Source organism: Antechinus flavipes, chromosome 2, assembly GCF_016432865.1.
Source record: "Antechinus flavipes isolate AdamAnt ecotype Samford, QLD, Australia chromosome 2, AdamAnt_v2, whole genome shotgun sequence".
Taxonomy (NCBI): domain Eukaryota; kingdom Metazoa; phylum Chordata; class Mammalia; order Dasyuromorphia; family Dasyuridae; genus Antechinus; species Antechinus flavipes.
The window spans coordinates 148,730,353-148,754,513 of record NC_067399.1 but is presented as its reverse complement, the minus strand read 5'-3'; the positions used below and the strand labels follow the sequence as shown (position 1 = coordinate 148,754,513).

Genomic DNA, 24,161 nt, shown 5'->3' with positions numbered 1-24,161 from the left:
TTTCCTGGCAGATCTCCTAGTTAAAAATATATCATGTCTTTGTTATTGTTGTTTAGTCCCTTCAGTCATGTCCAACTCTTTGTGACCCATTTGGGGTTTTCTTGTCAAAAATGCTTGCCATTCTCTTTCCCAGCTCATTTGACAGATGAGAAAACTGAGGCAAATAGAGTTAAGTGACTTGCCCAGAATCATGGAGCTTGTGTCTGAGGCTGGATTTGAACTCAGGAAGTTGAGTCTTCCTAACTCTACATGCAGTACTCTGCATTATGGAGCCACCTAGCTGCCACTATACCATGTCTTTACTATTTTCTTTTCTGAAATATGAGAATTTTATTACGATGACCTCAACATCTAATTAAATGTCTAGGAAGACATGTAATGCCCCAAACCCTACATTATAATTTTGGGTTATCACAAATAATGTTACAAGCTCCAACTTGAAAAGAAAGATTTGGTTAAATGATCATTTGTTTGTTTTTCTTAAATCATGAACTTTTCAAGTTTATCTTTTCTAAAGACTGATTTACAATATCTCTCTCTCTTGATGAAATAAAACAGGTTTAACGTTCTACTCCTGGTTGTACACTCTGTCTTTTCAAGTCTATACTCTTTCTTTTAAATAATTTTTTCTTTGCTCTTAGAGGAGAAAAGAAGGGGTAACAGTATAGTACAAAGAGAAGTGATCAGAAGATATAGGTTTAAATCTCAATTCAGAATTATTAGCTTAGTGATCTTGACAGAACCACAACTAAGGGAGGAAACCTGGAGTTTTGTCATGGGGTGATAACTTTAGATGGAGTCCAATTTATAAAATGCTGACAGTATTTGTAGTTCTCCAGTCATATTGAGACAATAGAACTTAACAATTAGTTAGGAGGAATAATTAGTTTAAATAAGAAGACATAAGATGGGAGAAGTTCTTCTTCCATGGCAGAATTCCTGGATGTGACCTCCAATGGATATCCAAAGGTTTCTGTCTTCTTTCCATTCATGTTGTATTCTTGTTATTTTCAATCCCATTTGGGGTTTTCTTGGTAAGATTACTGAATTTCCTTCTCTAGCTTATTTTACAGGTAAGGAAACTAAGGAAAACAAGTTAAGTAACTTGCCCAGGGTCACATGGCTAGTAAACTTCTGAGAGTAGATTTGAACTTAAGAGAAGGAGTCTTTCTGACTTCAGTCCTGGCACTCTATCCATTGGATCACATTCATATAAGGCCTGAATTGGGAGCATTTGCCTTGGATGCAGAGAGTCCTACATATAACTTTAGATGTTGGGCAAGCCATATTTATTTTTCCAAGTCTTTTTTTTTTCCATATATAAGATAAAGAGTTAGACTCGATATCAAAATGTCCATTAAAGCTCCAGTTCCTATAACTCTATAAACTGGGGTACTAAAACTCACATATCCGTAAATTCCATTCACTAAGTGCAGCCAGGACAATAGCGATGAATGCAGTCCATCCAATAGGACATGCTGCTAAATGAGTCAGAGAAATGTGACCTGCTGTTAGTGCAAAAACTGAGCTTTGGAGAGCCATAAAGGTAACAAACAAAAGTTTTAACTATTTGGCCACTGAAGAGTGAAGAAAAAATCAAGCATTTTTCATCAGTCTAATGCCACCCAGTCTTTCTTTGCAGAGGGGATGGTTCAGTCAAAATGACCAAATCAACCAGTGGTTTTTGAATCACGTTACCTAAGAGAAGGGAAACAAACACATAATATTCACCCTTTACCTGTCTTTTCTAGGGTCATGAAACATAGAAGCTACTGAGATCTTTTCTCTGAGTATTGTACAATAATTAAATTGATTTTTAAACATAGGACTAACTAGTTATGTGCATTTTTAAACTGATCCTCATATTTCACATATTCATTTTTTTTTCATTATTCTCAATTCTGTCCTTCCCACCTACAGGCAGGAAGGCACCATCTTTGAATTACTTTGTTAACAGGAAGGGGTTAAGACTCAGTGGTTCTCAAAATCTGGTCCAGAGCATCCTGGGAATCTCTGAAATCCTTTCAGAGAGTCTATAAATTCATAATTAGTTTTTATTTTTAATGTGATCAATACCTATAATTATAAACCACATAAACAAAAACTCTTCGGACAGATCCTCAATCATTTTTAGTAGGATAAAGATATTGAGAACAAAAGTTTGAGGACCACTGACAAGGATGGAGGGTGAGTGAGAAGGTGTATGACTTAACGTCAGTGACATGATTATAGGAGGGGGAGTTGAGGTGCCCTATGTGAACAAAGATAAATAGAAAATATGGGCCCGTGTTATCCCATGGCCTCATGGGTGAAAGGGTCTAAGCAAGGGAACCAAGTGGCCATTGATGCACTTGTGATCCATTCACAGCTGCTGCTACAATTCTACTCTACATCACCCCAAGTAACAAGAATTATAATTGATATTAATATAGTGCTTTCCTATAGCACAACAACTCTGTGAGGCTGGTAATGCTCACTTCAAGAGGAGGAAGCTGGGGCACAGAAAAATTAAGCAACTTGCTCAGCATCAAACAGCGAGGAAGTATGCTAGGGCTGGGATTTAAACTCAGTTCTTCTGATCCCAGGCTATAATATGGAAGGCTTTCAGAAAAGACTAATTCTGAGGGCCCAGGGAAAAAGACTTCTAAAGCGGTGGTTTTCAATTTTTTCTTGTCTCAGGACCTCTTTACACTCTTAAAAATTATTGAAGATCTTCCTCCAAATAAGCTTTTGTTTTTGTAGGCTGTATCCATTGACATTTACTGTGTTAGAAATGTAAACATCTTAGCATTAAGCTATAGGTGTTCCACAGGGCTCTGTCTTGGGCCCTCTTCTCTGTTCTCTTTATAATCCTTGGATTCTCATTGGCTTCAGTGGATTCTCAAAGCTACTTCTCTAACCCTAATCTAACTGCTGACTTGTAGTCTCACATCGGCAATTACCAAAGTAAACTTCTTGAACTTGAATATCCTGTAAACATCTTAAACTTAACATGTCCAAAACTGATTATCTTTCCTCCCAAACCCTCCTTTTTTCCTAACCTACTATTTCTGAGAGTACTGCCATCTTCTCAGTCATCCAGACTCCCGACCTAGATGTCATTCTTGATTCCTCACTCTCTCATCACTACCCCTTATCTGGCTTGTTACCAAGGCTCTGTTGTTTTCACTTTCATAATATCTCATCACTTTATGCCTAGAGTAACTGGTTGGTCTTCCGGCTGCAAGTCTCCTTCCTTCTCCTCCAGTCCATCATCCACTCAGCTGTCCCATGGATCTTCCTAAAATACAGTTCTGAGCATGTCACTCCCCTACTCAATAAACTTCAATGACTCCCTTTTACCTCCAGAAAAAAATATAAAATCCCCTTCATAAACTGCTCTCACCCCAACACCTTTTCAATCTTCTAGTATCTTGCACCTCCACCATCACCCCACTCTATACTCTATGATCCAGCGACATTGACTTTTTTGATATTTCTCAAACAGGAAACTTCAACTCCCAACTCAAGGCACTTTTTCTGATTGTTTCCCCGTGCCTGGAATGCTCTGCCTCCTTAGCTTTATCTTCTAGCTTCCCTAGTTTCTTTCAAGTCCCAATTAAATATCAAGTTTTACAGGAAGCCTTTCCTGAGGCCCCTTAATTCTAGTGCTTTTTCTTTATTGATTATTTCAAATTTATCTTGCACTTTGCTTGTTTGTACGTGCATATTTCCATATTGTTTATTGACTGTTTTTTACCTTTCTTGGTATTCCCTATGTTTAGAATAGTACCTTTCATGTAATAAGAGCTTAATAAATGTTAATGGTGGATTCAGTACTTATTGTTATGAAAAGTTTTGATCTCCTGGACCCCCTGAAAGGGTCTTCCATGAGTCCACAGAACACACCTTTAAAATTACTGTCCCATATAACTCAAGAGATCTGCTTCTAATCATGCTTCTGGAGAAAAGTAAGTAAGTGGCCAAAAAGCTTTCTATCCCAGTGCCTCTAATTTTTGCTTCCTTCCCCATCATACTCAATTTCCAAAGTGACCACCAAGATAATGAAAGATGGAGAAAAAGTTTGCATGAGTCATCTCCCAAAGTCTACTGAAATAAGACAGCTATTGTATTAATGTTAATTCTCCTTAGGATAATATTGGTGTTAGGGTCTGATTTAGATTCTGTCTCAGAATCCTTTTTCCTTCAAGGATGTACAGAGAAGTATCTGTATTCAGTGACACAGCAAAAAATCTCTGGGATCAAAGGGATTCTGCTCATACCCAGAAGTTAATCCCATTTTAAAAATAATATTATACCTAAATTTTCTTGAACTTTTGAACAAGTGATGAGACTTTACCATAGTAACTGAGGCTTAGGATTTTTCAAACACTATCTTGCCATGTTAGTTTGCTCCTGTATGTTGAGTGCCTACTGTTCCATCAATTGATGTCTCTACTTTTTTAAAACTAACACCAACATAACTGCTGGTTTAAGTCTTTTCTCCATGGGTCAGTACTAAAACATTAGTACTAAAGAAACTGAGATCATAAGTATGATGAAGGCTAGGTAGGTTTGGAAATGAACTATAGCTCTAGCAATTCCTGACTGAACATCTCACAAATGCAGACTCGAGGGAAGGAGAATGGAGCAGAAATGTACCCCTGCTACTGGAGACAAACTGGGCACAAGTACCCCATTGATGGTGCATCAGGAGCATCATCTTTATGGTGAAAATCCAGCATCCTCCTCCTTGTCTGATGTGCATCAGTAAATGAGGACAATAAATGGCATACACATGTCTTGGGTGCAATGGAGGGTGAAGTAATGGAAAAAATAAATGCTTAAGTAGAGATGACCTCCATTTAGATGTGGTGTCTCTTTTGGAAAGCTCCTTTTCACCACTCTGTCTTCACTTGTCTACAGAAAGGACTACAGCTGTGTCTGGATGATCCCAACTCTGGATGATGGCCTTGGTGACAACCACAAGTCCACAGACCGTGAAAATCAGTCAGTCAACAAATATTTATTGCTTACTATATGCCAGGCACTGGGATAGGATATCAAAAAAAAGACAAAAAAGAAACCAAACTAAAAAATCAAACTCAGTCCCTGCCTTTAAGAAGCACGCATTCTAATGGAGGAAAGAACATATAAATGACTAGGTACATAGTACTTGAAGTCTTACAAAGTACATTCCTCAAAACAATACTGTGAGATATGTAATACAAGTAATTTTGTTCCTATTTTATAAAGGAGGAAACTGAGGTCCCCATAAATCAATCAAGAAGAGCTTTACTTTTTATTAAGGGTTTTATAATTGAGTGAATGAGTACCCAAGTGGTTCCGTGAATAGAATGCTAGAGTCCTGAGTTCAAATCCAGACTCAGATACTTATTAGTTGTAAGTCATTTAATGTTGTTTGCCTCAGTTTTCTCATTTGTAAAAATGAACTGGAGAAGAAAATGGCAAATCACTCCAGTATTTTTGCCAACAAAACCTCAAATGGGTTCATGAAGAGTCGAAGATAACTGAAACAACAAAGCAACAACAACATTGAATGAATAGAGGCAGTTGAGCAGCTCAGTGGAGAGAACACTGGGCTTGGAGTCAGGAAGATGACTTTTTCCTGATCTCAAATCTGGTCTCAGACACTTAGCTGTGTGATCTCCTTGTTTGCCTTAATCCACTGGAGAAGGAACTATCAAACCACCCCAACATCTTTATCAAGAAAATCCCAAGGGAGGTTTTGGCATGTTATGATCCATGGGGTCATGAAGACACAACTGAACAACAGCAGCAAATTGAGCAAATACAATAAAATGAGTTTCTTGTAGTCACTGGAGCCCATTGGGGGAGCCCAACTACTAGCTGAGGATCATTGTGAGGAGAGGAAAGGGGCAGACCACAGGATGGACTTGAGTCATTGGACAAAGCCATGTATGACTCTTCACCTGTGTTTCCTTTTTTAGGGACACCTGGAACCCCAGCCACAATGTACAGATCCAGTTCCCTGGGAACTCATTTATAGAGTAGTGAGACTAATAGGCTTCCTACATGAATTCTAGGATATCTCAGCTGACTTAGAGATATAAGGAAACTTTGATTTTCTGATCATTTTTCAGAGGAAACAGATGATTGGGAATCTTTTCATCCCTGAGGGAAAGGGATTCTCCTGCCATCTTAAAAGTTGGGGGCTATAGAGGGGAGGGTAAGTGGCACTAGGATGCCCATTAATGCCAACGCAGAAGAATAATGAGAACATCTAAATGAGAGAGAGAAAACTCAAAGGTCGTTAGGAAGAAGAGAAGGAAGCACGTCACACTTCTTTCAACAGTAAAGTGTTTCCAGATTGCATCAATTTTTTTGGCCCATCTGAAGCCTTCCCTGGGATCTCTCCCAAACTAGATTGGGGATTCAAAATCCTCAGCAAACTAAGCTCCTTTCCTTGGCATCTCTCTCTCTCTTCTCTCCCCATTCCACTGCAAATCAGCCCCCGTGCCAGACTTTAGCTCCTGCCAGGATTTAGCTGCTCGAGTACAACTGTGTTTATCCAAAGCTCTCAGGGACACCCAAAGCCTTTTAGATAAATAAAAGTTTTGATGGAAAAAGTAAAATGTATTCTGACCTGCCAGGATGGAGCTGACTTTGAGGGATTCTAGATCTGACACTGTTCTCCTCCAGCTGACAACCAGGCTCACGCAAGAAATCAAGCAAAGAGAGTGAATGTAATCCAGCTGTTCTAGGGCTGTGAGGAAACCTGGGATGCCCCGACAATTCCCAAGCAGGCTGCTCACCTCTATGAGCTCCCAAGGACCCCCCAAAGAACTTGTGCTCCTTTCTTTCCCCAAAATCTGAGGAAGGAAATTACCCTCTTTGGGACACTCTTTGTGCAGTAAAATACTGGGTTACCATCGACTTATGGCTTAGTATGGCAAAATTCCTTTGTTCCAAATCAGATCAAGAAACCTTTATTAAAAACTGCTATATATCAGTACAAAGAGAGGCAAGAATGCATTCCTTGCCCTCAAGTAGCTCATAGTCTTAAGTTCCTATGACTTTTTAGCCTACCCCATCTGAGAAGCTGATAAAAGTGAAAAATATTCCCTCATCAGTGACCACAAAGGATAAAAATTTGCATTTGAATCAATTCTGCACTCATTCTTACTGCATTCTGTACAAGCATCACTCAAACCTTAATTAAGCTGTTTAAAAGACACAAATATTTTGCTAGGGTCTTCAGACAAAAGGCCTCAATGACTTCTATGTGCCACATATTTTCCCATGATTTTTCCACATCCTAAATTCATAGATAGAGGGTGTGAGAGATGGAAATAAGGAGGAAGTAAGCAAGTAAAAGAAGTTGCCATGTCAATGCTAAAGATCTTGGACAAAAGTCCCCAGCTTTTAGGAGAAGAGGAATTATTTATTTTCTCAAGTCCTTGAGCTCACAAAATATGTTAAATGAGGTATACTTGAGTAATAGGTTTTTTTATTTTTATGAACTCCTATCCTCATTTGGAGATGGCTGGTCCAGTATTAGGTCTGGAATCAAAAAGTCTCATTTTACTGAGTTGAAGTCTCAGTCTCAGATACCAGCTTTGTGACCTTGGGCAAATCATATAACCCTGTTTGTCTCCGTTTCCTCGTTTTTAAAATGAGCTGAAGAAGAAAATGGCCACTCATACCAATAACTTCATTAAGAAAGCCCCAAATAATGTCCCAAAGAGTTGGAAATAACTAAAAAACAACTGAACAACAACTGGTCTAAATTCAATTAAATTATATTCAACAAACATTTATTAAATCCCTTACTGTGTACATAGAACTGGAGAAGGGACAAAGTTTAGTGAAAATATAATTCCTGTCCTTATAAAGCTTATAACACAATTCAAAGAAAGAAATAGGTAGTTTTTAATAGGATCTAACATATAAATGCTTAAGCAAGGCACAACATACTTTATGAAGTGTAATGGGGGAAAAGAAAGATCATTACCAGTTCTTAGGGGTGGAAACACAGAATCAGTAAAGGTTTCTTGGGGCAGACAATATAAAGAAAGCCATAGTGGTATCAACCAGCACATTTGATCTGTTTATTAGACTTTTGGTTTGAACTTTTTCCTCATTCTGTCACATAGGACAGTCAGTTGTCCTTTTTTCTCAAAGAAGATCAAAACGACATGACTATGTAAGAGTCAAGTTATACTTTATCTGACAATGGCTGATCAGACCAAAATGAACTCAGAATGCTTCATTCTCTACTTTATAGTGTTCTGCATATAACAGCTGCTCAATAAATATAAGTGCAAAAAATAAGCTGCTCAATAAATCGATTGGGTGATCCAATTGATAGTGTTGGGCCTGGAATCTGGAAAACCTGAGTTCAAATCAGGTCTCAATCCTTTTGGCTGGGTGACCCTGGGCAAATTACATAACCCCTGTTTGTCTCAATTTCCTCATCTGCAAAATGAAAATAATAAAAGCATCTACTTCCCAAGGCTGTGAGGGTCAAATGAAATAATAATTGTGTTTAGTACAATGCCTGGCAGATAGTAAGAACTAAATAAAGGTTAATTATTACTGCTGATGTTGAAGTTTGTTGAATTAATAAATGATAGAATGCAAAAGATTTGTGACATCTTCAGTAGTCCCAATGTAGGAACTCCCTTCACCAATACAACCAGCCTAAAATAGATCTTAAGGAGTCCCCTGAGGCAAACATATGTTAAGTGATTTGTCTAGAATCCTTCAGCCAGTAAGTGTCAGGGATAGGATTTGAAGCCATGTCTTCTTGACTGTATCTAGTGCTTCCTCCAGTGTCTCACAGCCTTCCCTCACTTAAATCCAATTCACTTGCATGTCAAGGAATCATCTCCCTGATGTCATGGTGCTCTTCAAGAACAAAGGACAAACAACAACAGTATGCTGCCTGTTACATGAAGGAGTGAAACAAACCTAATCTTGAGGGATGGGTGTAAGTTATGTACATGCTCAAAATCAGTTCCAACAAGTTCATTTTTCTCTGAGTTAGTGGAATTCCATTAGGGATCCATTCTCTCTTACCTTTACTCCTGTCGCCATGTCTGCTGTGGAAAGGACTTCTCCAATGACAAGACTTTTCCTGACAAAATTCTTCTTCTTCTCTGCCTGAAACAAGCCATATCTCATGTTAAGTCTTCATCATATTTGGACCCCTGAAGATCAATGACTCCCATTAGAACTTTCAAGTTCCAGCGTTAGCCAGGATAAGGGGCCTGGGCTTCTACCCCTCTAGCCTCTGATAGCTTCATCTGGTAACTCAGCAACTAACCCCAGCACCTTCTGATATCTCTTTTTGGATTGTGGTCTGATCCCACTCGCTCCTTTCTAGTATGCTCTTTTTGAAGATATTTTTAGAAACATGGTAGGTGTGTTTGAGTCAGTACTAATCACATATTTAGAAATTCCCATCCTCCTACAATCCAGCAGATATGAGAATTCTGGGGAAACACTCCAGTCAGAAAAAAATCAAATGCAAATTATTTTTAGAGAGCTCTTGCTCATAGTGCTTTAATGAGTCCTGGATCACCTTCAGGAAGGATTTGAACTCATATCCTCTGACTCCTAACTCAGGGCTTTTTCCATTGTACCATATTACTCCCTTTGAAGCGTTTTACCTATATAATGTCATTTGAGCTACACAAAAACCCTCTGATTATCTCCATTCTACCAAAAATGAAATAGAGAAAGTAGGCAACTTGTCTATAATTACCTTGTCTAGTGTTAAGTGGGATAATCAAACCTATGTTTATTCTGACTTTAAATCCCGTGTGCATTCTACCTCTAAACATACTTCTGCATGGCTGCCAATCTGGGGCATCTCAAAGCCGCCATCCTCCTTACTACATGTGGCCCCTTGCTGCTAGGAAGATTTTGCAGTGTCAGCATTTTCTTTGGTTCCTCTGCCCGGATTATATCCATTCCCATTACCACCATTTTCATTGATTTTTGTGATGTTTCCCTTCCAGTTAGTTTTACTTATTATGTTTAATAGGCAGTTAGGTATATAGAACTGGAGCCTGGAGTTGTAAAGACTCATATTCAGGGGTTTAAATCCGGCCTCAGTCATTTACTAGCTGTTTGACCCCGAGCAAGTTATTTAACCCTATTTGCCTCAGTTTCCTTATCTGTAAAATGAGCTGGAGAAGAAATGGCAAATCGTTGCAGGATCTTTGCCAAGAAAATCCCAAGTGGGGTCACAAAGAATCAGGCTTGACTGAAAATGGCTGAACAACAACAAATGAAATAATCCCCCCATTTTATAATCTGGGAACCCTAAAAATGGCCAAAGTTATTTGCTCCCTTTCTACATTCTCTTCATGGCAGAATGATCCTTTCAATTACAAGTTCATAGATATAGATACAAAACTTGAAGGAATCTCAGGGGTCATCTAGTAACATCCTCTCTTTTTCCACATGAAATAACTGAGATCCAGGGAGGTGATGTGATTTGCCCAAGCTCATATAGTGGTAAGTACAAGGGATAAGATATGAACCCAAATCCTTTCAGTACAAACTCAGCTTTCTTTCTCCTATTAAAGAAATCCTTACAAATGTTTGCCTGTTAATGCTTCATAATTGACATAATAATCCCTTTCTAGGTATGGACAGAACCATCTTACATTGTCAAATGTAGAACACAAATGTTACAATCTCTCTGATTTGGTGAAAGAATAATAGCTAATGTTTATATAGAACTTACCATGGGCCACACATTATGGTGAGTACTTTACATTATGATCTCATCTGGTGCTCACAACAATCATAGGTTGTGAGTGATATTATTATCACCATTTTTCAGAAAAGGAAACTGAGGCAAACAGGGTTAAGTAACCCATCCAGATCACATAGCTAGTCCAAGACCAGATTTGAATTCTGGAAATTAAATCTTTCTAAGTCCAGCACTTTATCCAGTAGTTCACCTTGGTGAAAGACTAGACTAATGACTAAAAAAGCGCATTGAACTAAGTCAAAGGAGAGGTGAAATTCTAGTCCCCAAGTCACCAATAATTACTTGTGGGACCATGTATAAGATACTTTGCTACTTTTCTTTTTTCAATTAACTTTTCTCTAAAATAGACTAACTGATTTCAAATGTTCCTCCAGCTTCAATATTATGCCTCAATTGACAGGTTTTAATCTTGCTACCTAGTTGATAAAAAGTCTTTATATTTTTGCATTTATATTCTTGACCAGAATCTGCTAAGTGGATAGAGCTTTGGTCCAAGAGTTAAGATGACCTAACTTCAAAAGTGATTTCAGATACTTATTTGCTAGTTGTGGTGTTCAATCAATTCAGTCATGCTCAACTCTTCATGATCCCAACTAGGGATTTTCTTGGTAAAGATTCTAGAGTGATTTGACATTTCCTTCTCCAGATCATTTTACAGATGAGGAAATGAGATGGAGTTAAGTGATTTGCCCAGGATCACACAGTTAATGTCTAAGGTCAGATTTGAACTCAAGAAGCCGAGTTTTCCTGACTTCACACCTAGCACTCTATCCACTGTACCATCACTCTATCCACAGTACCACCTGGCTACCTCTAACTATGTAGCTCTGGGAAAGATCACATACCTTCTATCAAACTCAATTTCTTCATCTGCAATAAGCACTATATCAATGTTAGCTACCATTATTAATAGTGCTTGCTACATGCCAGTCATTGTGCAAAGTATTTTATAATTATTATCTCCTTTGATCTTCACAACAACCATAGGAGGTGAGGACTATTACTATCCTCACTTTATAGATGACGAAATTGAGGCAAATAGTGACTCTCCTAGGTTCAGATAACAGTAAGTGTCTCAGGCTAGAGTTGAACTCTATCAGACTCCAGTGCCCAACACTATATCCATTATGTCAGTTCTCCCTACATCAAATCTTTTTCTTAGTTACAGGAAGCCTCCATATGTATCCTTTACATTGATTTGATCTACATCAATAATACATCCCTCCAATGCAGAAAGTTTTTTTTTCCAACAAATTTTCATAAATACTCAAGTATGTGGATAATCTAAGTGACATCGGACTCCTTTTGACATGATTGGCATTTCTTCACTTCAGACTTCAATAAAGGAATCAACACTAACATTTCTAGTCACTTCTTTTTCTTTGAATAATATTTTATTTTTTTCCAATTATACATAGAAACAATTTTTAACAATTTAAAAAAAAATTAAGTTCCAAATTCTCTCCCTCCATTCTTCCCTCTCCCCTTCCTAAGCAATCCAATATAGGTTATCCATGTGGAATCATGTAAAACATAATTCCATTTTAGTCATATTGTAAAAGAAAACAGACAAAAATAAAAAAAGAAAGAGAATAATAGTATGCTTTGATTTGCATTGATATTTCATCAGTTTTTTTCCTCTGGATAGTATCATTCATCATGAGTCCTTTGGCATTGTCTTGGATCGCTGTGTTGCTGAGAGTACCTAAGTCCTTCATAATTCATCATTGTACAATGTTATTATTACTGTGTACATTGTTCTACTTCTGCTCACTTCATTTTGCATTGGGTCATGTAAATCTTTCTAGGTTTTTCAGAAATCATGCTGTTCATAATTTCTTATAGCACAATTGTATTTCATCACAACCATATACCATAACTTATTCAGCTATTTCCCAGTTGATGGGGATTCCTCAATTTCCAATTCTTTGCCATCACAAAAAGAGCTGCTATAGAAAAAAATATATATTATATATATACATATATATATATGTATGTATGTATGTGTGTGTGTGTGTGTGGATTCTTTTCCTTTTTCTTTGATTTCTTTGGGATACAGAACTAGTTGAAATATTACTGGATGAAAGATGTGACATAGTATAACCCTTTGGGGATAGTTCCAAATTGCTCTCCAGAAAGGTTGGATCACAGGAAAATTTCTATACTTGGGATGGTAAATGCCATCTCCATCCAGAGGGAGAATTGTGAAAATTGAATGTGAAATGAAGAATAGTATTTTCACCTTTGTTTTTGATAGGTTTTTTTTCCTTTCTCGTGTTTTTTTCCGCTTTGGCTCCGATTTATGGGGGACTGAGGGAGGGAGAAAAAAATGGAGCACAAAGTCTTACAAAAATGAATATTGAAAACTATTTTTACACATATTAAAAAAGTAAACACTATTGAATTTTTTTTTACAAAAAAAGAAATGTTGGATCAATTAACAATTAAACCAATAATGCATTAAATGCCTAGTCAGTTTTAACATGAAACTCTACTTTAAAAAGTTTTTTTTTTAATATTGACTCATCCACAAAGACCAAATACCTAATGATATGATGGTTAACTATATATGTGTGTATATGTGTGTATGTGTGTATACACACACACACACAAAAAAAAAAAACAAAAAAACCTTGTGTCCATGTGTGTGTGTGTGTATACACACACACATATTTTTTTTAAACAGAGTTATATCGGTGCTCCTTAGGGCAAACTAGATGATGCAGTGGAAAGAACACTAGGCTTGGAAGTGGAAAGTCTCATCTTCCTGAGTTCAAATGTGGCCTCAGACACTTAATCCTATTTACCTCAATTTCCTTATATGTGTAATGAACTAGAAAAGGAAATGGCAAGCCACTTAAATATTTCTGCCAAGAAAACCCTAGATGGAGAATCAGATAAACCTGAAAAATGACTGAACAAACAATAACAAAGTTCTCCTTAGGTCTCTGTGTGAAGGATTTAGTCCTAAACAAAACTATAAGACATTGCTTAAATATCCCTGGAGTCCTCATTTTACATGTATTTTTTTATTTTTGATCCGTGATCTCTCCGATGTAGAAATTATCTCCCATGATGTAAATTTTCATCCATTTGTGTCTGCTTGTGCTGGACTGCCCTTGTTCTCATGCTCCCAAAAACCTGCAACAAGGATTCTAAACTTCCATGCATGAGCCATCATATAAATCTCATCATATTACATGGACAGCAGGTGGGCGGTACCCTAGCTTATCCTTGGCTCTCATGGGCATGACTGGTTCATCTTTCTTTCTGATAACACATTTCTTTGATGACATCATTTATCTTACTTCTCCTATGAATTTTCTTTATTGTAAAATATGTTATAGCCCATTTGGCCAACCATGTAATTCTTCCTCTTTGGCTGACCCACAACTTTAATGTTTTAGGGACTGTGATATTTCATGATTCACATCATGGGACAGTGCAAGTAACAAAGGCTTTTGAGTCAGAGGACCTAGATCCAAATTCCGCCTCAGAGATTTACTAGCTACAACTCAGCCTTGATTTCTTCATCTGTAAAATGGAATAATAATAGCACCTACTTCTCAGGGTTATTCTAAGGATCAGATGACATGGTATTTGGAATAAGCATTCTGTAAACCTCAAAATGCTACATAGCTCTTATATTACCCAAGGTATATTGGTGTCCAAAAGGTGAACCATTGTTTCAAGGAGAATATCAAGATTTTTAAAGGAACTATGCAGTTTCCCCAAGGCAACATAGTCTACTCTTCTCCTGTTCAGTTTCGAGTCCAAATACTATCCATTTGCAGTAGCTGGTCCAAGATATCTGCACTGATGGATGAGCTTGATAGGTTCCTCATCCAATCCCATAATATAGTTTGGCTAGACTAGGATATTCATCAGCCTTTTGGGTTTTCATGTGTGGAAAATCCCATTTAATCCAATAGTTCTCTCTTGATTTTGCCAGTTTTTTTCCCTGTTGAAAGGGCGTTCTGACTGTTCTTCAAATAATAACAACTGATGGGTTAGTTTTATAAATCTGGAAAATTGAAAATAGAGCTCAATACTGTTTTCCTTAATAGTAATAACAATAATAACATCTACTGCTTATATAGCACTTATTATATGCTAGGCATTTTACAATTATTTGATCCTCCAGTATAGTTTGGCAACTCTTACGCTGTCTTGGAACAAGTGGGAATCTTTAGATTAGGTGAGTTGCTCATGGCCACACAATTAATATGAACAGGGAATGCTTAGGTTCAAGATGAAACTTTAGTACAAGCATTCCAATTTCCCTACTCTGCCACATACCTCTGCTAAAACATGGTTGCCTGATTTAAAACTCTGTGCTAAGAAGCTCTTGTTTAGAAACATGAATCTCATTCAATCAAATCTTCAACCAAGGCATTGTGGTACAGTGGATGGTGTTGGACTTGTAAGAAGAAAAGTCTGGATTCAAATTCCCTTGCTATATATCCCTGAGAACTCAATCTTTCTGAATCTCAATTTCTGCATCTATAAAATAGAAGAATTAATAACACCTACCTCCACAGTATAGATTGTTAGCTAGAAAATTGAGATAGAGGCTAAAAAATGCTTTGCAAACTAAAAATTCCCCATAAAATTAATATTAGCTATTTCTGGCCATGTTATTTCATGACCACAGGCTTTATCCCTAACTCAGGAAGATCATATATAGTGATCTAGAGGGAGACAGGGTGAGACCTTCAGCTTTTGGGAAAAATAAATTGAGGTAATGCCCTACTTCTGGCAAATCAATAGTTATGGCAGTGAGTAGAATAATAGATAGATCACTGTATTGGAGTTAAAAATTTAGCCTCAGATGCTTACTAGATGTATGACTCAGGGCAAGTCACTTAACCTCTGTCTGCCTCAATTTCTCTATCTGTAAAATGGAGATAATATCATCTACCCCCCAGGGTTAGGGCACCTAAGTGGTACAGTGGGATAGAGCACTGGACCTTGAATAACCAAGACTCATCTTCCTAAATTCAAATCTGGCCTCAGACACGTACTAATTGTGTAATAGTATCTTCGCTAAGAAAACCCCAAATGGAATCATGAGGAGTTGGAAGTGACTTAAACAGCTAAACAGCACTACCTCCCAGGGTTTTTGTGAGGATCAAAGAATTGTAAAATACCTAGAACCCATTTTAAAGGTAAGGAAAATGAGGCTTTGAAGTTAATTGGTTTTCCCCAAGGTCAAACAAGCAAAAAGTGGCAAAGCTACAATTTGAGTTTATGTTCTCTGCCTCTAGATCCAGCTATGTTTCCACTGTCCCACATTGCTGGCCTGGCTATCTCTACTCTAATTTCGAGTAGCTTCCTTTTCCTTCAGACTTGATATTAATCTTCTCACAATGTGATGACCTCCACCCAAAAAGGATATGGTTATTTTATACTGACAGGCAAGTATGCTAAAAGTTTATATTTGGAGCGATTTATGATATTATAATCTTCCTGAAGAAAAGGAAACTTTCCAGGGGGAAGAGGAGGACCAACAATTGGACACCAGATTTTAAAGCAAGAATCATTTCTGAATCCATCTTCCTGATGTGTGACAGGGACCCACACCATGACCCTAAAGATCTGGACACAGCTCAGAGTTTTCCAACTGAAAAGTCCTGATTGCTTCAGTCTTTGCCCATTTTCTTATTACAATAAGTGACCCTTCATGGTTCTGTCTGTATACATTTTCTCTTTTCAGAATCACACTGCTTCAGAGTTTCAACATATCGGAATTTCTTAAACACAACCCTCACAGTTGACACACTTTTTCAAAGAGCAAAGCATCCTTTCTTGGCCTCCATTTGTGGCTGTTGGAAATCCTAATATGATTTCTGTTGGGTATTCTAGAAGCCTTTATTTTGGGGGTCCTTCTGCCCCCATCCCAACTATCTTGTACAATCCATAAGCATTTTAAATATTCACTTAATGTCATTTGTTTCACCCACAGCCTGTCTTTTTTTGGTTGTTCAGTATAAGAAGAGCAATTATTTTGCTAATTTTGTTCAATCGGTTTGATTGGTCATTGTCTTTGAAAGCCTCTTAGGGTCTTTTCTGAGCTTAGTCATCTTCTGTTTTAGTGCTTTGTGTGCAGCCTCCATCTCTTATTCCATTCATGTGTTGACTTTTCTTCTGGGACAAGTTTGCACACCCCTTTATTCTTGTTGCTGCTACCCCAATCTGACAAAGTCAACACCACATATTCAAGGTCTAATCTTTGCTTTTCTATCTTAGTAAATGCTAATAACTTAATAAATACTTGTCAAGTGGGAGTTTCCTGAATCAGTCAAAGACAAGCTAACCCCAGCTCTCAGGGACCTTATATTCTATCGATAGAAACTGGTTCTGGATGCATCTGGGTAGAGAGTGGATAGGATGTTGGAACTGAAGTTTTAAAAGACCTGAGTTTACTTATTAGTTGTGTAACTCTGGAAAAGTCAGTTAACCATCCTGTTTTCTCAACTATTGCGACATTTTAAAGTGTCTAGAGATATATAATTTCTAGGAAATTAGTCATTTTATGAATAATGCTAGCATTTTAATAAAAGAGGTCAAGGCACTTTTGAATACCAAAAATACTCATGTCAGAGGGCTCAAGGCTCATATGGCCTTGGAAAAGTAGATGTTCCAATCAACTCTGAATGGTTAGTAAGAAAAAAGATAATGAATATTACAATGAAGGGTTGGATTTATTCTAATGAATGTTGATTAAGTTATTAAACTTCTAAATTATCCTCAGCCATGGGCAATCCAAATTAAGAATCCCTATCTCCATACTCAACCCTATGCAGAAGGCAATGGACCAGGGATTTAAACTTGGATGAGAAGCCTGGATGGAGTTATTGTTTGTTCTTTGTTCTCAAAGAGGACCATGATCAGAGAGGTGATACCATGATATGCAAGTGAATTGGATTTAAATGAGGGAAGACTGTGCAAAGTCAGCAGCCTCATTTTCTCCTCAAGAGTCAGATGAGACCAGTGGCAAGATAAGGATCAGGATGCTTGGTCATGGCCTTAGATGCAATAAGACACTGCAGTCTAGTCACCTTTGCATGGAGTAGCTATACTCAAGAGAAAGATATTAATTCTATCTTCCATCAGCCCTGTCCTTGAGAGATTAGACAAGGAAATAAGAGGGAAAAAAACCCTGGTCTTCCCAATTTTAAGAATTGGCTATTAAAAGAAGAGAAAAGTTATCATATTTCTCACTCTAAAATTGGAATAATAACATTTACTTTCCAGGGTTATTGTAAAGACTAAATAAGATAATAATTGTGATATTCTTAGCATAGTGGCTGGCACATAGTAAGTACTATAAAAATGCATGTTTACTTACTGACATGTATATTTAATATAAAATGAACACACACACATTTATGTATACTATATGTTAATAAATATATCTGTACATATGTGCACATGTTACATGTTCTCCTTGCTCTATGTATGTCTGATTATTCACAGTATTATATGTATACATATGTACATGATCATTTATCAACTGAGTATAAGTAGGTATGTTATATATTAAATAAATTTACATATTTTACAAATACCTCAATTTTAATAGCTTCAGCAGGGTTTTTTGTTTTAGGGTTGACAAGGATAGCTTTCATTTTCTCCATTGAGCTGCCAAAGAGGCCTAATTTCATTTTTAAATGTTATTAATTGTTCATCTAGTATTTCTTCGAGTTAAAAATAAAATCAAAAACAAAAATAAAAAAAATATTCCCAACATAGTTAAGGACCAAGCAAACCATTCTTCATGGAAGCACTTAGAAAAAAGACTAGAATAATCCTTTAAATGTGGAAGCTCTTAAGTGAGCCTCTTTTTGGTCAGTAAACTTACACAAATTCAAATCAAATCTTCATCCAAATTTATTTCAATGGGCATGTCTATTTCCTTGCCATAAATAAAATGGAAACCAGGCGTCCAATCTCGGTTCCCAGGTCTAACAGAGACTACATTTAGATCAGTCCTCCCAGGACATGGTTGGATTATAAAGGAAAACCATATCTCACTTTAATGAGACAGATAAAGTTCAACTACTTTCCCAACTAACACTGGAAGACTATTCCTAGGCCAGACCGCAAAGCAGAGTATTCTGGGAGGGAATGATTTGTGTTGTTTAGAAAATGCAAATACTGCTCTTTTAGATTAAAACAGATGGAGAGAAGAATCAAGAAGAGAAACTGAGGACATTTGGGCCTGAGCAAACCACCTGTGACTTCTCAGTTGTGTCAGAATAGTAGGACATTTCTAATGTAGTCTGAGGCTGAAAGTAACCTTGAAAACTACTTAAGGATTTTAATAAAACATTCAAAAACTACCAGGCCCACTGTTGCAACTCAGTAGGAAGAAGAAAGAAAAATGAAGGGGAAAGCAGAACTACATGGCCAGGGGTCAGATTTCTAAGCTATTAAGATAAATGTCTCACTTGTGTATATGTGGGGCTGATCCCAATGACTTGTCCTAAAGCTTTAAGGGACCTCAGAGGCAATCTAGACATACCCTGTCAATTTAATTAGGAGGAAACCAAGATCCAAGGAAGCAGTTAGTTGGCATAGTACACAGAGTACTGCACTTGGAATAGTAGAACCAGAGTTCAAATCTAGTCTGAGATACTTAAGTCACTTAATCTTTATTTGCTTCAGTTTCTTCATCTAAAAAATGGAGCTAATTATAGTATCTATTGTTGTGAGAATTAAGTAATATTTGCAAAGTGATGTGTAAGTCAGTATCAGGGGTAAGAATTGAACCTAACAACAGCCCTACTCAATTCAATAAACATTTATTGATTACCTACTATATTCTAGACATCAGAGATACAAAAATGAGAGGTAGAGAGGGAAAGGGGGAAGAGAAGGAGATAGTTCCTAAAGGAACATCACCACCATCAGCAGCAGAGATAAATGCTATGTAATAATAATAATTCTTGGAGGGTTCTTTGATCTGACCTATTTGAATATTCCTTCCATCCATAAAGATTGAAAGCCAGTCATATCTTCTCATCTTGTTCAGGGTCTCCTACAAACTCACCACTGAGGATCCACCCAATGTTCTGGGGACCTTCCTCTAAATATTTTTTATAGCTTAGACTCCACTTGACAGTTTTAAGGTACTTTCACAGGAATTATCTTCTCTGATTCTCTCACAATCATGCTGAGTTTGTTATGGCAGCTTTCATTATCCCCCTTTGACAGAAGATGAAACAGGATAAGTGACTTCTCTTGCCCAGGGTCACATACAGTGTTAAAATGGGGGCAATTTCTCCTAGGTAATTCTTGTTGCCTGGCTGCTTCCAAATGCTCCCCCAGGAGTTACCGTTGAGACAACCATGAGTCATGTATCGCCTATGACTCAACCCTCCAAATCAATCCATCTCAGAGTGTATTGAACTCACAGCTGGATTCTGAAAGAGGATGTGAATGAACTCTTGGCCAAGGTGCACAAAGAGATTTAATTCCGTGGACAGAAGAAACAGGTGCAAGACTGGTGCTGCCTCGGGATGGGATCATGCAGGCTCAGGAATGTTGTGTGTGTGCTCTGGTAAACCCTAGGAACTTTCGTTCTTTTTAGGTTTGAAATTATTGGAACATTTCAAATCTATTACAGATGGCAGGGGTGGAAAGGGGAGGAGAGGGAAAGGAGTGAAATGGAAATATTTTAATGGCTTATTCTTGGCCTGAATAGTGTCCATGGAGATCTGGAAGTAAACACCAAGCGTAACCTAGCTCTGGCTTCCACTACTCCACTCATTGGTTAAAAGGACACCATCATTACATATCACTTATTGTTTCAGGGTACAGATGAATGTCAGCAAAAGGTGACAGGAAAATAAAATAAAATCAGAATGAGGGAAAGACAAAAGTGCAAAAAATATAAACATATGTACGTCTTTTTATCTTAATGATCTGATATTTCTCTGAAAGGGTGGGAATCATAAAGCATTTCTTCTAGAATTACTGAAGTAGACCACAGCTCCAGCTATTTGCAGAATAGAATTTGAGAGTCTTCTAGAGCAGATGTGCTGCTGAAGTTTGTGAGACTACAGTGAAGACAGGAGACTACAACAAGTTCCCATTATATTCTTATTATTAGTCTAATTTCCTTTTGGTTTATTAATTTTTGAGAATTTACTGAAAGGAAGAGAATAACTAGAGCCTGGGAGAACTTCATTTTAGACTAAGAGGAACTTCCAAGGGCCAATCTAGTGCTCTAACTCCTGAAGACAATACATACAGGAAAAACTGTGGCCAGCATTTCAGGAAGACTACATATAGTAAAAGAGAAATTGTATTTCTGTGTGCACAATTAAAAGTATAAAGAGAGCTGTAATTAAAAAAAGAAAGAAAGAAAGAAAGAAACCAAGTCCAGTGTGTAGCCTTCCTCATAAAGTAGGGGATTGTACAGGTTAATCTGGCGGGCCCAATAGAGTCTGGCAGCAATTAGCAAAAAGCATAAAAGGATCAACCTTCGTGTCTGGGTTTCAGTTACTGACACTCAGTTAAGCTGTGGACATGTTGAGCTGATTAGGGGAGCTGGAGACTTTATCAGTAATGATTGGCCTGAGGCTGAGATTTCTCCTGATGACCCTGAGCACTAAATATACTCAGAGGGGCTCTGTTTCCTTAGCCAAGTAAGATCATGCTGAATAGACGTGATACCGATGGGAGCAAATGGGGGAAGGCTTGGGATTCTATCCACAGGTTCCCTGAAACCTGGGATAATCTAAACTTGAGTTAACTGAGTTGGTTTGAAATTATATATACCCTCTTCACCTCCACCTTATAGAATTACCTGTCCTCCTACAAAGTATAGAGTGGATGCCTGATGCATCCAGTTTTCTCTAGAAATTTAAGGTGTGTTTGTATATATGCTATGTATGTGTGTGTGTATATACATATACACACACATATATACAAATATACATGTATATACAAAGATATATGCTAGTATCTGAATATATGTATGTGTCTCTATATGTATGTTTATGTGTTTGCATGTGTGTGGCCATGTTTATGTATATATGTCTGTGTGTCTATGTGTTGAATTTGCGTTCTTGTAAATAGGTTGTAGCTCCTAATAGAAAATGAACTCCTTAAGGGCAGGAATTATTTTGTTTCTTAATATATCTCCTCACTGCCTAGCCTAGTACCTTGCAGAGTTAACATAACAGTGGAGACAATGCCCTGTGGCAGACAGAAACCTCCCTTACTCAATTATCTCCTGGGCAGTTTCTTAGACCACATGATAAACTGGGTCTGAAAGGCAAAAGATTAAAGCTCCTATTCTAATAGAGAGGAGGTGTGGAAGCCAAAAAGAGAGGACATTCACAGAGTGGTACTGGCTACAGGGTAGACATTTAAATGTTGTCCATTTAACCTACTGTTAAACTGGCTCCATAAAAAATAATTTTTCAATCTTGGTCAGTTCTTTCAACTCTTCTATGTTGAGATTTTCATTTTCCAGATGAATATGTATGCATTATTTCATACAAAAATTGTGAAAATATACCAGGTTGCTATTTCTAATATTCCTGGCAATTAATTGTGAGTCAAGTTGCTATGAGAGGAATAATCATTTTCTCAATGCTCAGCTTCTGCCTATCCTTTGCCAAGGATATTTTGGTTCCAAGCTCCACAGAGAAGCAGGCTCAATTCCAAGTAGCCACAAAAAGTTGGGCCAAATTATGTCATCTCTAGCAAAAAGGACCCTGAGAAAGGTTGGTCAGTGATGAGGTTGACTTGTGGGTTTGGCTCAACTCTATCATAGATACAAGGTATACAAAAGGTATACAAGATCTGCTCCAAACTTGTATACCTTTCTTGCCCAAAAGAAGCATTAGATCAGCCCTCAAAAGCATACTGGGCTCTCTTTGGTCTTTACCATTTTGTGTGGTTACACAATGGGACAAAACAGACCTCCATACTTAATGCTGAAATGAAAAGGGTAGCTCTAACACAGAACTCATCTTTGTAGAGGGATAAAGATTCAAATTAACAAGCAACTGATTTTGTTGACCTCTACTCCATGTCAGCTCAAAGTCTTCTTACAGTAACATGTAAAAAATGTTAAAAAAAAAAAAAGTAAAAAAAAATTTTAAAAGCATGAATTAAGTTTGGAAGCCTTTTTTCTGAAACAGATCAGGATAGAAATCAGTGTTTAATATACTCTTACAATTTATGTGACAAAAAGAGGATTTCTCTATAAATCGGTCAACCCCAAATAATAATCAGAGCTCACATTTAACTATTTTAAAGCTTACAAAGCACTTCCTTAGAAACAGTCCTCTGAGGTAGAGAATATATTGTTATCCCCATTTGGGGCTGAGAAAAATTAAAGCTTTATATTTTATAGTCCATATGGATAAAAAAATTTGCAACAGGTGACCATGGAAACTATTAAATGAGTGAGTGAGTGAATGAAATAGAATTTATTAACAGCAAACTACACCCCAGGCCCTCTGTTGAAGCTTGTAATGATGCAATTACAAACAAGCAAGACATTTCTTGCCCTCAGGTGGCAATGGAGAAATGAAAGGGATGGGAAGGATGTAAGATGGCAGCAGCATGATTGAGTAATGTCGGGGAAGTGATGTGAAGACCTGATTCTATGCAAGATAATGCAAAAGTTCAGCCATCAAAGCCTAGGGTCTCAGGGGATGAATCCAAAATTCAAATAGGAGAAGGATGAGAAGGAATAAAGGAAACAATGAAGATGGTTGGAGTAAAAGTAGTATGGCTTGGAAATGACTAGGAAGTCAAAAATCAACATGTATTCAGAGCTTTTCACCTAAAAACTATTTCAACTCCTAAAACATGCTTTCATTTCTCTACTAATCAACATAGAGATGATGTCCTAAGAAACAGGCAAGGTAACAGACTCAAAATAAAGGGCTAGAGCATCAGAACACTGTGGAAAGAGGTACAACATCTGACATTTAACTATACTGACAGAATTATAAAAAATATCACTTAGAAAATTAAAAGGCATTATGGTACAATATCATAGAAAGACAGCATTAAAGAAAGGAAGTCTTGTGTGACCCTGGGACAGTAACTTATGCAGAACAATTTCTAATCTATGTTGGTAAAGGAAATTTTCTTAGTAGAAGTTCCCCTAAAGCCATCAAAAATAAAGGTCTATAATAATAATCTAATTTAAACTGACAAAAAGGAAGAATAGAAAGAAATATACTAATTACGTATATTAAATGAGAATAAATAGACAGAAATAATCCAGATATGGTTTCAGGAGTGTCTTAAAATATATGCTATGGAGATTACTGGAGTGTATAGGAACTGGTGGCGATATTGAAGGGCAAAGAATTATGAAAGAATCAGATCTAAGGAAAGGTACAATGATAAAAAGGTTATGGTTATAAAAATAAAT

The 24,161-nt window shown here is 37.2% G+C and overlaps 1 protein-coding gene across 2 annotated transcripts in view; it reads right to left on the bottom strand.

The window, feature by feature from the left end:
- The window catches only part of ACOXL (acyl-CoA oxidase like), a 511,030-nt gene that overhangs the window by 439,404 nt on the left and 47,465 nt on the right, over window positions 1–24,161 (bottom strand). For both annotated transcript variants that reach the window (XM_051975799.1, XM_051975800.1), the window contains exon 3: window positions 9,043–9,126. In XM_051975799.1, coding sequence (XP_051831759.1) covers window positions 9,043–9,126 — 84 coding nt within the window. The remainder of the gene's footprint in view (window positions 1–9,042; window positions 9,127–24,161) is intronic.